The 17,476-nt window shown below is 47.2% G+C and overlaps 1 protein-coding gene across 1 annotated transcript; it reads left to right on the plus strand.

The window, feature by feature from the left end:
- The first annotated feature begins 1,491 nt into the window (after positions 1-1,491).
- Tnfaip3 (TNF alpha induced protein 3) lies at positions 1,492-16,637 on the plus strand. The gene is made up of 9 exons (XM_075948164.1): positions 1,492-1,785; positions 5,200-5,512; positions 9,078-9,268; positions 10,013-10,160; positions 10,299-10,469; positions 11,880-12,060; positions 12,256-13,133; positions 13,855-14,036; positions 14,571-16,637. The coding sequence occupies exons 2-9, from the start codon at positions 5,218-5,220 to the stop codon at positions 14,853-14,855; spliced, it is 2,331 nt and encodes a 776-aa protein (XP_075804279.1). The 5' UTR covers positions 1,492-1,785; positions 5,200-5,217; the 3' UTR covers positions 14,856-16,637.
- The last annotated feature ends 839 nt before the right edge of the window (positions 16,638-17,476 follow it).

Here is a 17,476-nt window from a genome sequence, read left to right on the forward strand (position 1 = left end):
AGGTTTTAAAGAAACTGGAGTGGGGTCGTTCATTAGCCAAGAAAGAATTGGACCAGTCTTGAGACAGTGGCCAGTACCCTCGCTCCAAGTCTTTCTTCACCCAACAAAAAGTGCCACTGTGCCCTGTCGCTTAGCCCAGTCACCACTGGGGAGAAGAACACACCTTTCTGGTTCCAACGTGCAACACCTGGCCTGGCAGTCTGACAAACATACCGAAAGTCACAACCGCACGGAGGAGCATTTCTGTCTGGTTTTGCGCTTTCTTTTCTAGGAATCCTGCCAAGGGGACCCAGAAGGGAAAACTCCAAGACAGAAAAACCATCTCGGCCTCTCCCAGCAGAACGCAAGCTCCTCTGTCCACGTGATGCAACGCTCTTTCCCTCCCAGAGAAAAACGCAGACACGAGGATCCTGTGTTGGTTTCTTGGGGTAAACTAATCTCAAGCCAGCTAAACAACACCTAAGAAAGCCTGGGGAAAGATGGCAAATAAACTCGGAGCAATTTCTAAACTAAAATGCTCCTTGGAGCGCCTAAATAAAAGAGAAATGGAGTGGAGAGGTGTGTGTGTGTGTGTGTGTGTGTGTGTGTGTGTGTGTGTGTGTATAGTGTGGATTTAATTTTCTCTGAAATTGACCTTAGAACAAGTGGATGTGTGTGTGTGTGTGTGTATGTGTGTATAGGGTGGATTTAATTCTCCCTGAAATTGACCTTCGAGCTAGTGGATGGGTGTGTGTGTGTGTGTGTGTGTATGTGTGTGTGTGTGTGTTTGTGTGTAGGGTGGATTTAATTCTCTCTGAAATTGACCCTAGAACAAGTGGATGTGTGTGTGTGTATGTGTGTGTGTGAGTGTGTGTGTATGTGTGTATAGGGTGGATTTAATTCTCTCTGAAATTGACCATCGAGCTAGTGGATGGGTGTGTGTCTGTATATGTGTGTGTGTGTGTGTGTGTGTAGTGTGTAGGGTGAATTTAATTCTCTCTGAAATTGACCTTATTCCTGTAACTCAGAAGCTTCAGGACCGCTGGATCTGAAGTTTCTGTGCATTGCACTCAGCCTGAAGCTTGGGCATGGGGAACCCTGCTGCTTTTCCTCGCAATCCCCTCCGGGATCCTGCCCAGGGCTCTCTCAGAAGTTCTCATCACGTGAGCAGCCCTGACTTCAAAGCCGGCCTCAGGCCTGTGGTCCTGGGTGTCCGGGTGGTTTTTAGGGTTTTCTTCCTCTCTAATTTCCCTTCTTTTTTCGCAGCTATTTTCTTCAGAAAAGCGGCTATTAAAAAAAAGAACCTATTGCATTTCCAGTTCCCATCACCGCGATTTCCACATGGATGTGACGTGGAGGCCAGCTTCCGAAATGCCCAGGTGACTCACGCGGGGACACCCCGGGGCGGGACCCAGGAGTTTCTTCGGGCGGGGCGGGGACAGCCTCGAGCGCCCTCTGCCGGCCGGCCGCGCGCCACGCGGGCGTCACGTGACTGGAAAGTCCCTCGGAAATCCCCTGTGGCTGGCGACACACATACAACTGAAAGGCAAAAAAAGGGAACTGCCCAGTCTGCTGCCTTCGCGCCGGAGGAGCGCCACGGGCTTTGAGGCCGCGGGGGCGGAGCGGCGAGTCAGGCCGCCGACAGACGTGCACACCCCCGGCCAGACAGCGAGCCCGACCGGGCGTCCATGGGGCTCCGCCTCGGCCCGACCCCCACCCGGACCCGGATCGCGACCCTCAGCTGCGGCGAGCGCAGTGAGTGACCGCGGGCCACTTGGGCTCCAGGGCACCGTGCGACTCCAAGAGGTGAGCGGCGTTCGGGCTGCGGGGTGCACGGCCAGCAGGATGCGGGGGTGCACGGCCAGCGGGGTGCATGGCCAGCCAGATTCGGGGTGCATCGCCAGCCCGGTGTGGGTCTGCCTGGCTCTGGCTTTGCATGGCTCCTGGGACGAGGGTATGGTTGACCAGAGCTGAGGTCCCAGTGCCAGGTGTTAGTTAGGTGACAGCCCTGGGTTTCTCCAACCCACTTGTAAGCTGTTCCTTTCCGGTCCTGCAGGGTGACATAAGGTGCAGTTGGCTGATGAATAGTCATCCCTTGGGTCCCTAGGTCGTGCTATCGTGGGTGATTTGCTTCTTCTTTCTCTCTCTTTTTTTCTCTTGGGAATCAAGTGCAACATGCATATAGGCACGTAGACCTCGCAAAATCGCGCTGGGAGTTTTATCCCATATTGTACATAACCAGCCCAACGGGGGATGGGTTTCTCAGAGGCCACCTAATCCGACTTGGAGGCTTCAGTCATGGAACCTTCCGGGGACAGCTTCCTCAGACTTAGCGATCTGGCTGGGAGGGGGGTGGATGTTGGGGGAATGCTGTGAGATTGTCGTCCCTAGTTGCAGCAATGTAAGAAGAGTATGCATGCAGAAATGGGTCTCTGGCTTGCTTGTTGGGGGCTCCACTTTAGAGGGCACGTTAAACTCCCTTCTGCAGGCCGACCCCACACTCAGATGTGGTTGTCAGTCCGGCTCGTCCCACATCCTGCCACCTGGCCTCTCAGGAAAGCTGAGGTATTAAGGGCTCTTTTTGGAGCGCGCTTTGTTTTGAGTTCTCCTGGTCTCTGATCTTTCTTTGGAAAGCTAGTCTGGTCAAGTGTCTGGGGGCACCCTTTGGAGCTGAGCACTGTTAATTAGTCTTCTGTACACTGATGTCCCAGATTATTCAGCAGCCAATCAGGTCTCCATTCTCATTGTCTGAGATACTTTTTGGACCTTTGAAATTCTTTGCATGGTTTTTTTTTTCTTTTTGGAGGGGTACTTCCCAACAATTGCCTGAGGCATATCTGTTGATAAATAATACATAAGTTTCCACATCGCAAACAAAACAAAACAAAAATCTGCTCAGAGTGGAAAAATAAAACCCGGGGAAAGACTTTGATGAGTAAGTTCTGTAGAATCTTATTGATCCTGTGACAAAAATTGGGAAATTTGTCTGTCAAGCAGTGAGGTAACAAATATATTTTTAAAAGTTAAGGGTGGTGCTGTAATTTTTTTTTTGCCCATAAGACACTACAATAATGTCAGGAAAATTTATTCTCTAAATGTGGGGGAAGTCCAAGAACTGGAAACTTGAGCCGTGGGTTTAGGTTTGTTTTAAAGAACTTTTCCACGCCTTGCCAGGCAGTTTATGAATGGGATCGCAGGGGGCTAGCAAATAGTGCCATTTGCATGTCTTGCGTATGGTTTAAGGCCCCCACCGTTTTTAGACATGTGATAAAAGATCTCTAGTGTAGAACAGTCAGAAAAACAGAACGAGATGCAACTCATGGATGGAAAGTCTTCCTACCTTCTTGTCTGGTACTGAGGGCCACTGTTGGATACTACAAGGAGATGGGCATAGGAAACAGAAAGATTTGGCTTCTAGGCAGAGCTAAGACTGTGGCTCCTGGGCCCGAGACAGGCCTTGCCTTCATTGCCTTAGCTGCAAACCTAGTGCTGTGTGATATCAAGGCTGGAAGTAAAGTCATAGTTTAGCTATAGCATCAAGCACAGGGATTGGCCTTAAGTGAGTGGCTTGGTATTGCTGGCTGCATGGATGGATGGAAGAATGGAAGGATGGATGGATGGATGGATGGATGGATGGATGGATGGATGGATGGATGGAAGGATGGATGGATGGAAGGAAGGAAGGATGGGGTAATGATATTGTGAAAAGAGATCATTGCTACGTTGCCAACGAGATGTCTGTGTGGTATGTATAGTTTTGTCTCATTCCTGCAATGTTTTTGCTTAATTCCATTTCCAAAGGATAACTGGCATCAGAGAGAGGAAATGGCTTCTATCTAGGCCTTAGATAACATTTAGATTAAGAATTCCAATGCAAATCCCCAGTAGCAACCTCTTCCTTTCAAGCAGGGCGCAAGAATTTAGACCACTTTATGGGGCTGAAGAGACCCTGGATCCACCCTGGAGTGGCTTCTCTAATCCCTAAATTTCTTCTTCATCTTACTCAGTCTTGACACCTTTTTACCTGGTGAGCTTGCCTTGGTAGAAAGCATGATGCCAGAGTGGAATTAAGCGTCACCGCGAGACTTCTTAGGTGTTCTAAATTGTTGTCTTCTAGGAAATCAGATTGTGTGATAAAGGGTCCGTGGGGACAGTGAGGCAGAATTGGCTCAGCATCGCTCCACCCTGGAGGATGTCCTGTGCATCAGTGCTCATCCGTGCACAACTGGCTTGGGTGGCCGTGTGGCTACTCCTTTTTGTCCTGAGAAGTACCCTGGCCCAGATATTTTCCTGATTTGCTTCCAGGTTTCATTTCCTCCGCCTTTGACTGTGCTTGGTCTTCTAGGGTGAAGGAAGCGGAGGCGGTGTCTCTAAGCATTGGTACCTGCACCTCAGCAATAAGAGTTGGCCATCGGTTTAGTTGAAATCACAGAGCTCCCTGGTGTCTGTTGTTTTCCTGGGAGGTGTGGTGTACCTCATTGTTATTCTGCTTTTTTTGTTGTGAAGTTCTGTGGCAGGATTCTGAGGTAGAGTTGACATTTATTTACTCTTAAGATTGCAAAGCATCTTGCCAGAAATAGGCTGATTTTGTGGTTGGTTATAAAACAGTCTGGTGTTGACTCTTTATAAATATCATAAACTCTCTAAAACAAGTGTTTAATACTTTTCTTTGTGGGCAGTACCATAGAGGAAATACCAGGCAGCAGCTAGATGCCACCTGGGATTTCCATCAAATATTTGCTGCCTTCACAGCATCAAGAAGGGGATGTTTGAGTGACCTGGATCTAGACGCCTCAAAGGCAAGCACTGAGTGGTGGTGGTCTTCAATGACAATCGAGACTGAGGACTCCTATAAGCCCTGAACTGACCTTCAGAGGTCCTGGGTGACATCGGAAGGATCTGAGGTTGGCTTTGGGGAGCGGGACCTGTCACTGACAGACAGACTTGGCTACCTGACAAACGTTACTGAAAGCATGGGTTATTCCCCTCCTCCTCAGTACCCACGCTCCGCCTTCTTTCTCTTGTTTAGACTAATCTTTAAAAGTGATGTAGTTTACAACAGTCCAGTGTGAGTTAATCTGCAGGGCCAGCTAGTATCCTGGGAGCTGAGGTGACTAAGAGAGTAATGACAAGATCAAACACTGGGGTTTCTTGCCGACAGGTATATGGGAACAGTGTTAAAAGCAGGCTAACGGAATGGGCTTTTCCCCTCTTCTTCAGGCCTTGACGAGGAGGACCATGGCTGAACAAATCCTTCCTCAGGCGTTGTATTTGAGCAATATGCGGAAAGCAGTGAAGATAAGAGAGAGAACCCCAGAGGACATCTTCAAACCTACCAATGGGATCATTCATCATTTTAAAACCATGCACCGATACACGCTGGAGATGTTCAGAATGTGCCAGTTTTGCCCACAGTTCCGGGAGATCATCCACAAAGCACTTATTGACAGAAGCGTCCAGGCTTCCTTGGAAAGCCAGAAGAGGCTTAACTGGTGTCGTGAAGTCAGGAAGCTGGTGGCTCTGAAAACCAACGGTAAGGCTTACCTTTTTCCTCCAACACCCTTCTACTAGCCTGGGGGTGGGGACACTGTTTCTGGTGATGCTTCCCCATTCATGAAGTTGTAATAGCAATAAACAGACAGCTATAGAAACTCGGTAAGGGACAGGTGACAGCCACGGATGTGTTTAATGAGTCTGCTGTTGTACTGAGGCAGGATTTCATTGTCTGACCCGGGCTGGCTTCAAACTTGTGATCTTTCTGCTTCTGTCTTCCAAGTGATGGGATGATGGGATGGCAGGTGTGCAACATTCCATCCAGTTGCTGAAAAATTTATTTAAGGTGGTCGTGTGTGTGTGTGTGTGTGTGTGTGTGTGTGTGTGTGTGTGAAGGTACAGAGGACACGAAGGCTTGTGACAGGAATGCATTTCTAAACCCCAGGCCCCAGCTGGGGGATCCCAATGCTTACATTGGCCAAACCATCTATCACCTTCTCTGGCCCGAATGGGGCGGCTTTAAATGGTTTTAGGTTTAATAGGAAGGCAGAATGCTGAGACCAGAGTCAGGTTGTCCGCCACTGTCACTGGAAACATGCTTGTGATGGTGGTCTTGATCCTCCTGGGTTGGTGGCATTTTTCAGGCTCACTCACAAGTTGATGTTAAGGAGTGGGGATGCCTTCGTTTCTGTTTCCCTCACCTAGGTTCTCTTGCCTAAGCTGATGAGATCAGGGCTTTTCTGCAGTGGAGTTCTTTACCTCTGATAGCTGTTTTCTATTACCAACTTGACTGTCATATTTCTTTTAAAAATCACATCCTTTGAGTAAGAATGTGTGCGTGGGCTGCGACATCCAATGATATTGTTTTCTACAGTTACAGAAATTCTGCCTTTAGGGTGTAGATATTTATTATAAGAACAGAGATTGTGTGAGACCAATTAAATACTTACAGTGTTGGTAAGAGTACAATCTCATTTTCTTGTATCAGTGACTACATTCTCTGGGTCAGAATAATACATCCAAGAGTAGAAAATCCTTGTTGGCAGTAATGTTGCTGGGAACGGTAACTTAATAACTTAATTGGTACATTAACTTAGGCTGTTCTTGACTTGAATAACTTGGTGATGGGTTGATGTGGGCTTTTGTTTGTTTTGATTCTGGGACTCTTGTATATCACCTCTACATCTTCCCTATATTTATGAAGCTTAGACTCTTAAGAAACAGAGTCAAAAGAAAACTGGAGACAGTGATTATCTACATTGTTCTTGGCATTAAGTCAAGTGATGCCTCGTAGATAATTATGCTAACTTGTCATCAAGGGGCTTATAGACCTGACAGTTTGTGGTTTTTACCATGTCCCATTTTGTTACAAAAAGAGAGATGGAGTTGAGAGAATTAGAGATGGGGTAGAGAAAGAAAAGCCTTATCTTGCTTGCCACTCACGGAATTAGCAGACATTATATAGTATTTCCTTAACAGAGGAAATATCTGCTTTCCTGTGGGGGGGGGGGGAGAGCACAGTAAATGTTAAACACTTCCTTTGCCATTTAAATTCTCAAGGATTCACGCTATAGCTAAAACTACAAAAGCAAAGGTGTTTTGGTAACATGTTGGGGGGAAAAAACGTGGATTTGGGTCCCCAGAATCCTAATTTTCCTGCTTTGAAGAAAAGCTCTTAAAATTATAAGAAAGGAAGAAAAGACCTTCTGGGGGGTGGGGTGGGAAGTGGCTTTCCGCCCTTTGATTATTATTAGCATCTTTTCTTTCCTTTTAAAAATCCTTCCCCTTCAGGAGGGTTCCTTCAAAGGCTGGTCTGTTTGGGGAGGGGGTGGTTCGGGAGCCTGCATTTGAGGATATGAGACTGCGGTGAACGAGGAAGGGAGTAAGTAGGTGGCATAAAATTGAAACTTCGTGAAAATCCCAGCGTCTATTGGCTGCGGCGATTTCACTTGTATAGTGAGTAGCCGGGTTCCAGCTCAGCCTGACCACACCCACTTGGAAAGTCCAGGGTGCAGTTCGCAGTTTAAATGTCTACACACCAGAACAAAACGTACAACAACTGTTGCTCAATTGCTAGTCAAATATCTCTGCACTGGGGAATTCCACATGTTACTTAGGGAATTTTATGCTGCTGCATCTCAATAAAGAACTGAAAGTAAGCGCAAGAAGAAGAAAAAAAGCCTTATCTTTGCTCTAGATTTTGCAAAGGGGAAATTTCAACAGAATGCAGTCCTTGCCACACCTCGGCCTGACACTGGGCTCCAATAGTCTTTCTGCTCATTAGTTCAGGGAGTTGTTGGAAGTGGACACACTGAAGGAATACTGACTGACCCTGGATGTGTATTTGACAGGTTGTGGTTTACTGTTTTGCTGGAATTAGAAGTTGATGGAATTTCAAATAGCCTTGTTGCTTTACTGACAGAATGATGTGGGGGGTGGGGGGAAGCCTATACTCTTAACTTTTTAAAAATCAAAAGTATTTAATACTTTCCAAAAGAAAATGAGGAATTGGCTAGTTTTATATCACCCCCTCACCCCCAATGTTTGGGACATGAAAAAGAATGCATTCTGAGACTTTGCCTAGCATTTGTGAGGCACCTGAGTACTGTCCAGAAGTGACAAAAATAAAAGAACAACCTGAAAGAATGCAGTCTGGTGAATTGTGACTTTTATCCTGGAAAGGCCACAAATGAGTGTAAGAAAATTAAACTTGTATCTTTCTCAAAATGATAACCTCGCAAACACTGAATTATTTTATATGCCAACATCTTTTTAACTTTTATTTTTTAATTCTTTATTTTATTAATTGACTAACTGATGACTGACTGATTGAGACAGGGTCTCCTGTGATTTAAGGCAACCCTTAATTCTCCTCAATTCACCTTGGAGCTAAAGATGACCTTGACCCTCCCAACTCTGCTTCTCAAAAGCTAGAATTAACTATCCTGTACCTCCAAGCCCAGCCGCCTTTCAATTCTATTAAAGGGTCTTTGCAATTGTTTACAGGCAGGTTCTCCTGATGCCTTGGAGGCTGGGGCAGGGCCTGCAGCAGACTACAGGTCATTTGGTGCTGTCAATAGTACTCAGTAAGCTAGGAGAGGAAACTCCCAGGTCCCCAAAGCTAAAGTGGAATGACCAAATCATTTACCACTTAGTCATAGCCAGACCGGCCCTATCTAATAGGCTGAGCCACAGTGGCTTCCTGGTTTGTGTATTGCCCTGGGTGTGAAACCTTCCTTAGAACTAGGGAGCAGGAGTGCCAGGACCTTAGCCAGCAAACCAAAGACTAGGAAGAAGAAAAAGGACTAGAGTTCATAAACCGGTGTCCTCGTTCCACAAAGTAGAGGAGAGCTCAGGAATGTTCCCAAAGGCATCCAAACCAATTAGGGGCAGAGCCCTGCTACAATGGAGGTCGTCTGGCTCCTCCCCCTAAAAGGAAGGAAAAAAGTTTGTTCCTACCATCTGCCATTGGTAGCAGCTGGCCCTTGATCAAGATCAACCATACAGTCTTCCAGCAGTGGGCTTAATTTATCCTGAAAAACCTTTGCAGGGCATTCACTTTGGGTTGCTTATCTTTGCCACTCACGGCTCCCTTCTGTCCTCAGGTGATGGAAACTGCCTCATGCATGCAACTTGTCAGTACATGTGGGGTGTTCAGGATACGGATTTGGTCCTGAGGAAGGCCCTCTTCAGCACCCTTAAGGAGACAGACACACGGAACTTTAAATTACGCTGGCAGCTGGAGTCTCTGAAATCTCAAGAGTTTGTGGAAACAGGACTGTGCTACGACACTCGGGTATGTTTTGCACTTGTGCCACAGCCCCATGGTGGACAAAGGGTACTCTGGGCCAGTCCCTGCTCCCTGAGGAACATATGACTTACAAGTCATATGAGCTGAGCTAAGCACTGCATACTCAATGGAAAACACCAAGAACCTCTGTGGGATTAACCCCAGGCGTTAGCCACTCACTGCTCAGGCTTGTGAGCAGCAGATCCCTCAGTGTGCCTGGCTTCCAACCTTGGCTTTGCCTTATGTACTCCCCTGACTTCCCAGCCAAACCAGGGAGAATGTCCCTCATAATCCTCATGGGTTTTTTGTTGTTGTTGTTGTTGTTGTTGTTTTCTGAGCTAGGGTATCACGTTGCTCAGGGTAGCCTTGAACCTGCTATTCAGCAGAAAATGACCTTGCTGTGTAGCTGAAGATGATCTTCCTGCCTCCACCTCCACAGTGCTAGGATTGCAGGCATGCATCACCATGTGATTTTATGTGGTGCGAGATGTCAAACCCAAGACTCTATGCGTGTTAGGCAAGCACTCTCCCAACTGAGCTATCCCCCTGCCCCAGGTAGCAAATTTTTCTGAAAGCAAATGCTGTCTGTATCCCCCATCAGCTTTGAGTTTGCTGTGTAGTGGGAAAAAGTAAAGGAAGAAACCGAAACTGGGGAGTGGATGAACATTTGCATGACAGGGGACAAATGCAGAGGGACATCTGAGTGACCTTCTCGTCTATTCTTCCATTCCTCTCATCTTCTCCTCTTAGAACTGGGATGACGAATGGGACAACTTGGTCAAAATGGCATCGGCAGACACAGCTGCAGCCCGGAGTGGACTTCAGTATAATTCCCTGGAAGAAATCCACATATTTGTCCTCAGCAACATCCTCAGGAGACCCATCATTGTCATCGCAGGTGAGGTGCCTCAGAGTTCCGTGCTTCCCTGCATGCTTTTCAGCCATGATGCTCTAACCCTGAGGAGAAACCCAGGTTCCCCCACGGCTTCATGAAAGTCACCCAGGGTCTTACTTTGTTTTCTCGTCCTGTTAACAGACAAAATGCTAAGAAGTTTGGAATCCGGTTCCAATTTTGCTCCTTTGAAAGTGGGTGGCATTTACCTGCCTCTCCACTGGCCTGCCCAGGAATGCTACAGATACCCCATTGTCCTAGGCTATGACAGCCAGCACTTTGTACCCCTGGTGACCCTGAAGGACAGTGGACCTGGTAAGAAAACATCAGTTCACATTCGTAATCCTGTTGGATCCTGGAGTCCCGTGCATTGCTCTATTGTTCCCAGCTGAAACTGTTTCAGTTAAGGCTGGTCTTTTGTCATTTGCTTCGTCAAGAAGGATGAACTAACTATCCCCTATGTGAAGTGCATGGAACCAATATTTCAGATTTCAATGTCTTTCATATTCCTGAACGTTTACGAAGATTTTACCTTCTCAGCATCTAACCCCAGTCCAGTCAGATTTGTAGATCTGGGATTTTCAGATTGGAGTTGTACATGTTGGCACAGCAGTGCAATTGCAGTAAACATACTATTCTGCAATCTTTTTGAGTATGACTTAGGAAGCACTTTCAGCATGGTAAATACATGTTGGGCAGTCTTGTGCATGCTTCCACCCCTGTTAATGGTACTACATGACAAATTAAGGTGCGCAGAGCCTCAGTATCGTGTCTGGCACAGAGCAAGTAGATGTTTGTTGTGTTAGCTATTATTATAATACCTTAATGTACGTAAGCGCTGTGCTAAGTGCTCCAGGCGGCTGTCGTTCATTTCATCCTCATAGCATCCCTGAGATGCTGGCGTGAGTAGTCTTATCGATGAGGCCATGGAAACTCAGAGAGGTTAAATGACATGCTTGGCTTGACATCAACAAAGTCAATATTCTAACTCTGGTCAGTCTGCCTGGTAGGCCTTGAATGTAACCAGTTCAGATCTCCTGTCTCTTGTCCATGGTTACAAAATCAGCTTAGGTGACCATCACCAGATCGGTGGACAGAGAAACTGTGATATATATACATGGAATTGTATTCAACCGTAAGGAAAAAAATAATTTTTGTCATTTGCATAAAAAATGGAGCAAGAGATAATGATATTAACAAACAATATAGACTCAGGAAAACAGCATGTTTTCTCTTACATGGAGTCTAGAATTATTTTTAAGGGTATAGGGCAAAAGACATGGAAGTAGAAGGCAGAGGGTTTCGAAAGAAGTGGAGACAGCAGGAGGGGGAGGGGTGAGAGGACATGAAGTTCAGATATAGGGTAAACTTATACACATGTACAAAAACACAACAGAAAATACAGAATCTTTGTGTTGTAAACAGAAACTAAAACACCTCGCAGCCTTCTGGCTACAATAAATACACAGAAATCACAAATGAAATCCCTGCTTAAGAAGTCCGCTAATGCTAGGCTCCTTGGCATTCTGTGAGCTCCCTGGAAACAAAGCATTTGATGTTCGCATTGACCACGTTTTGTTTTCCCGTTTGGCTGTTGAGTGTGACTGCATGATGCTTTCTGTATTTTTAAAATCGAATCACTCTGTATATGATTTTACCGGCAGGATCATTTAGTAGAAGAGTATCTTTTTCACATGCTATTGTTTTCTTTTTTTTTTCCTTCAGAAATCCGAGCTGTTCCTCTCGTTAACAGAGAGCGGGGAAGATTTGAAGACTTAAAAGTTCACTTTCTGACAGTCCCTGAAAGTGGGATGAAGGAGAAGCTTTTAAAGGAATACTTGATGGTGATGGAAATCCCTGTGCAAGGCTGGGAGCCCGGCACCACTCACCTCATCAATGCCGCCAAGTAAGCCGTCTTCTTTGCTTGGTCTGGTCGGCTTCAGAACGGGATAGGAAACGGTCCGGGCCACACCGGGTCGTACGCCTGCGTTTCGGTACTGGTTTTGTGCCACAGACTACGTTCTGGAAATGTGTTCTGGGAGCTAATGATGTCAAAGCCTTGGGTTAATTGGAGTCACTTATTTTCCTGTTTGCTCTTTAGGTTGGATGAAGCTAACTTACCCAAAGAAATAAATCTGGTAGACGATTACTTTGAACTTGTTCAGCATGAATACAAGAAGTGGCAGGAAAACAATGAGCGGGGCAGGAGAGGGGCGCATGCGCAGAACCCTTTGGAGCCTTCCACGCCCCAGCTGTCACTCATGGATGTAAAATGTGAGACACCCAACTGTCCTTTCTTTATGTCCGTGAACACTCAACCGTTATGTCACGAATGCTCAGAGAGGCGCCAAAAGAACCAGAGCAAGCTCCCAAAGCTGAACTCGAAGCTGGGCCCTGAAGGACTCCCAGGAGTGGGACTTGGCGCCTCAGCCTGGAGCCCAGAAGAAACAGCTGGAGGACCTCATTCGGCCCCGCCCACCGCACCCAGCCTTTTTCTGTTCAGCGAGACCACAGCAATGAAGTGCAGGAGCCCCGGTTGCCCTTTTACATTGAATGTGCAACATAATGGACTCTGTGAGCGTTGCCACAATGCCCGGCAGCTCCATGCCAGCCACACTGCAGATCCTGGTAAGTGCCAAGCCTGCCTTCAGGATGTCACTCGGACGTTTAATGGCATCTGCAGTACCTGTTTCAAAAGGACTACAGCAGAGCCCTCTTCCAGTCTCACTTCCAGTGTCCCTCCCTCCTGTCACCAGCGCTCCAAGTCTGACCCCTCGCAGCTCATCCAAAGTCTCTCCCCACACTCTTGCCATCGAACTGGAAATGACGTCCCTTCTGGCTGCCTTTCCCAGGCAGCGCGAACTCCGGGTGACAGGACGGGGACAAGCAAGTGCAGAAAAGCTGGCTGCATGTATTTTGGGACTCCAGAAAACAAGGGCTTCTGCACGCTGTGTTTCATCGAATACAGAGAAAATAAACGTGAGTGAAATCCTAGATTGCCTACTGCAATAGTTACTGCCTGGAGAGGGGTCTTTGAAGGCAAGAAAGTAGCCTATCCCAGCAGTCAGAGCGATTACATCACTGCGGCGGCTTTCCATTGGCTTGCGCAGGGGACTGCCTCTTGCTCTGCTGGTGTATCTGGAAGCACTGGGCGCTATCTCATTATGTCAGCTCCAGTTACCACGTACCCTGTATCAAAAGCACCCTATCGATATAATTCAAACTAGCCCAGGATGAGCCCACTATGTAGCCCAGGCTGGCCTCAGAATCCTGGCAATCTCTTTGCTTCTGTCCCCCGAGTGCTAGGATAAAGTCATTGAGTGTCTGCTAGCCATGGATAGTTCAGACTTCAGCATCGTCGATGGGATAGTCTGAAGAGGGCTGACAAGAGACAGGAAGTATTTACAGACACCAGGAAAACATCTGTGGGTGAGGGATCTCTAATTTAAAGGGCAAGTGGGCAGTTAATGCCTGCAGTTCTGTTCTCCGACTGATCAGTGACCCGTGTTCAGAGCGAGAGACCAGTTAAGCCAAAGATGTCCACTAACATTATTTCTGCTGAGTTTCTAAAAGTTTGGCCTCAAGTATGTGTTGAAGGCTGTCCTCGTCTATGCTGGGAGCCTGTTTCTTGTCTAATGTCAGTGTCTGTGCATGCACAGTAACCCAGATGTGATACTGACTAGCATCCACTCTTTTGTAGAGTTTGTCACCACTTCTGGGAAAGCCAGTTCCACAGCCCCCAGGTTCCAGAACAATGTCCCGTGCCTGGGCAGGGAGTGCGGCACCCTCGGGAGCACCATGTTCGAAGGGTATTGTCAGAAGTGCTTCATTGAAGCTCAGAACCAGAGGTTTCACGAAGCCAAAAGGACGGAAGAGCAACTGGTGAGACATTTGGTGGAACTCTGGTGTCGGGTCCCCCATCTGCGACAGATAGGCTGTCTGTCCCCTTATGACAAAGGGTCCCTTTAAAAGTTCTACTGGAAGGGAGCCTGGAAAAACCAGCCATATTTTGTTGGCGCGTAAGCTGGGTGTATTACCAAACTGGCCAAGCACACTTAAAATTGATTCTGAAAAGCTAGTACATTCAGCCCGAGAGGGAAACCTCTGAGAGCATATGGGAAGCTAGGAGGTGATTGATCAGAGACCTCTTAGATTTGAAGGAGAAGCAGACTTCTCAAATAATCCTTTGTCCTGAACACCCCGAATGTTCCATTTATTGCCATATGGGGTGGGGGGACCTTCCCCAGATTGGATTAGCTTCTGCTGGAATTAGTGCGGAGCTAGGGATTCTCAATTACGCATTCACGCTTCTCTGGCTCAGGCAGGTCAAGCCCTTTGTAGAATCCATCCTGTTAGTTTAAATCCCCCTCTGGTCTCCTGAGAAATGTAACATGAGTCTCTGTTCTGTCCTCTCAGAGATCCAGCCAGCACAGAGACATGCCTCGAACCACGCAGGGAGCCTCGAGACCTAAGTGTGCCCGGGCCTCCTGCAAGAACATCCTGGCCTGTCGCAGCGAGGAACTATGCATGGAGTGCCAGCACCTGAGCCAGCGAGTGGGCACTGTTGCCCACCGGGGTGACCCCACTCCTGAAGAGCCCCCTAAACAGCGCTGCCGGGCCCCTGCCTGTGATCACTTCGGCAACGCCAAGTGCAACGGTTACTGCAATGAGTGCTTCCAGTTCAAGCAGATGTATGGCTAAGCGCAAGCAGGTGGACTGGCCCAGCAAGAAGAGGCCTCAAACTGCGAGCGAGAGTGGTGCTGTCCTCCAGACCCCTGAGTGCCATAGAAGGGTGAGCCCTGGGACAGTGGCTTCAAGTGTCTGAGCAGAGGAGGCAAGATAAGCTCTTCATCATGGCCGTGACATTCAGGTTTGGTAACCAAGACTATGTCCAGGTGGGCTGGCTGAGAGTAGACCTCGTGACCTGTGACCGGCAGTGCATGATGTCAGGTTCAACGCAAAACTGTTGCTGCTCGTCTACCAGGAGTCTGGGAGATCTTTAGATGTGGAATACACGCTAGGATTGGCAGCAGTTCCTGGGCCCACCTGCCACAGGAAACAGGAAGAAAGGCACAGGTGGGTTGGAGCCTGGAACTGTCCTCCTGCCCCCACCCCCTCGGAAGCTTTTCTCAGAGAGCCGAAGCTGAATCCTCAGAGCTCCAAAGCCTTCTGCAAGAAGCTCGAGGAAGCTCAGGGAAAATGGATGTCAGTAGAACACTTCTGTAGTCGGTGGGCTTCCGTACCTGCTTTCTTGGTTCCCAAGGTTTTGCAGGAGAGCAGAGCCGCACATGGACTGTGACCCTGAGGCTGCTGAAATGGAACACGTTCGCGTGGAGACCAAACAAGCTGCTCTTGACTGTACGCATGCACCTTTCAGAGAGGAGAACATCTTATGGGAAGACATGGCGCCACAGTCGTCATTGTCTTCGGTTCCAGAGAGGTTAGTTTGGACTGAGGTGTGTATCTGAGTGTGTACATATGTAATATACCCTTATATTATGTATGAGGGAGGGTTTATTTTAAACAGTGAAATGGTGCCCTAGAGGAAACAGGAAGACTGAAGAATAATAACCTATTTTCTGGTTGTTGTCAGCTTGCTCCTGTGTGTACAGCTTGTTACGTGAATTCAACAAGCTACTCCCGTAAAGGGAACCCTCATTCTACTTTATTTATTATGAACTTCAAAGTTATTTAAATGAAGATTTGCTTCTGCAGTATTCTCTTGGAATAACATACTTGCTTTCCGCCATATTCTGGGAACCTGGCAAATTCCTGACCTTGGGGTGTCGTGGGGTGGTCTGCTCTCTCTACTTGTTGCCTCCCTAGGAAAGAAGGGATTGCTTTATGAATAAGGGCTGTAGAACCTGATGCTTCTTAGGACTCCCCAGCTGCACAGGAAGAAATTGCCATCTGTCTTCTATAGTTGCTTCTAAGTATCCTACCTCTTTGAAGAGAAGATGGGGAGGGACTGGTGGTGAGAGCGGGGAGGGACACAGAAATCTCGTGGCTTTGAACCAGAGCCTTGGGACTGCAAAGCCAATAGCCCTGAGGACGAGGAGGTTTCTGCCCTTGGCTTGCAGCTTTACTGAGTGCTTTGCACTTGCCTTAGGAGGGAGATGCCTTTCTCCAGAGGGAAGGGCTGACATTCTGGGGTCTAACCCAGAACCTGAAGATGCTGTGATGTCTAACTCTACATAGCCTTTGCTCCCCATATCTGACTAGTGTCTTTCCCCGACTTACATCAAATACAATGCAACATTTTCATTTAGTCCTTTCCAAGTTAATAGTCTGTTATTTCGTGTCTATTGATATTTTCATTCTTAATGTGAAGCCATACAATTATTTATACTTATTATAGAAAGTATGTGAAATTTGCACATTTAGTTGTCTTTCATAGAGTGAAAGCTATGTTTTTTGGATTTCTTCGGATTGTCTTAAAGAACTGTAACTTCACAAAAGTCAATATTAAAAAATAAATTATTTAAGAACAAATTCTGATGTTTTCTATTTATGAGTGTTGGGAGAAGATGGGCTCAAATGTGAATACTTTGAAGTCTAATGGGTTATGGGTGTACCTTTTACCCATGGGAAGAGAGATAACTTCTGAAAAATAACCAGGGGGTCGGAGAGAGGGCTCAATCCGTAAGTGCCTGATGCACAAACATAAGAAGCCGAGTTTGATCCCCATCACCTTTGTATAAGCCGGATGAGGTAGCATATGCAATTGCACATGTTTGCACACGCATGAAACAACCAGTGGGTGAGGAATAAGGGACTCAAGCATGGGCCTTGGGCTTAGTGATGCCACAGAAGCCAGATAGATGTGTGAAAGCTTCTTTCCCCACACCAGTGTTTCCCAACCTTCCTAATGCTGCGACCCTTTAATATAGTTCCTCATGTTGTGGTGACCACCAACCATAAGACTACCTGTTTCTACATAATAACTATACTTTTGCTACTATTATGAATTGGTTTTTTTACTTTTTTTCCGAGACAGGGTTTCTCTGTAGCTTTGGAGCCTGTCCTAGAACTAGCTTTTATATTCCAGGCTGGCCTCAGACTCACAGAGATCCACCTGCCTCTGCCTCCCGAGTGCTGGGATTAAAGGTGTGTGCCACCACCGCCCAGCTACTATTATGAATCGTAATATAAATATCTGATATGCAGCCCCCAAAGATATCTCAACCCACAGGTTGAGAACCGCTGTGGTCCAGGTCTCTGGAGACTCCTGCGGAAGCACTCATGAAGTAGAGAAACGCAACAATAAAGAGAGAGTGACTGGGAAAGGAAGAGGAGATGAGCGAGAGGAACACTGGCATGAG

Source organism: Microtus pennsylvanicus, chromosome 1, assembly GCF_037038515.1.
Source record: "Microtus pennsylvanicus isolate mMicPen1 chromosome 1, mMicPen1.hap1, whole genome shotgun sequence".
In the NCBI taxonomy this organism is placed as follows: Eukaryota; Metazoa; Chordata; class Mammalia; order Rodentia; family Cricetidae; genus Microtus; species Microtus pennsylvanicus.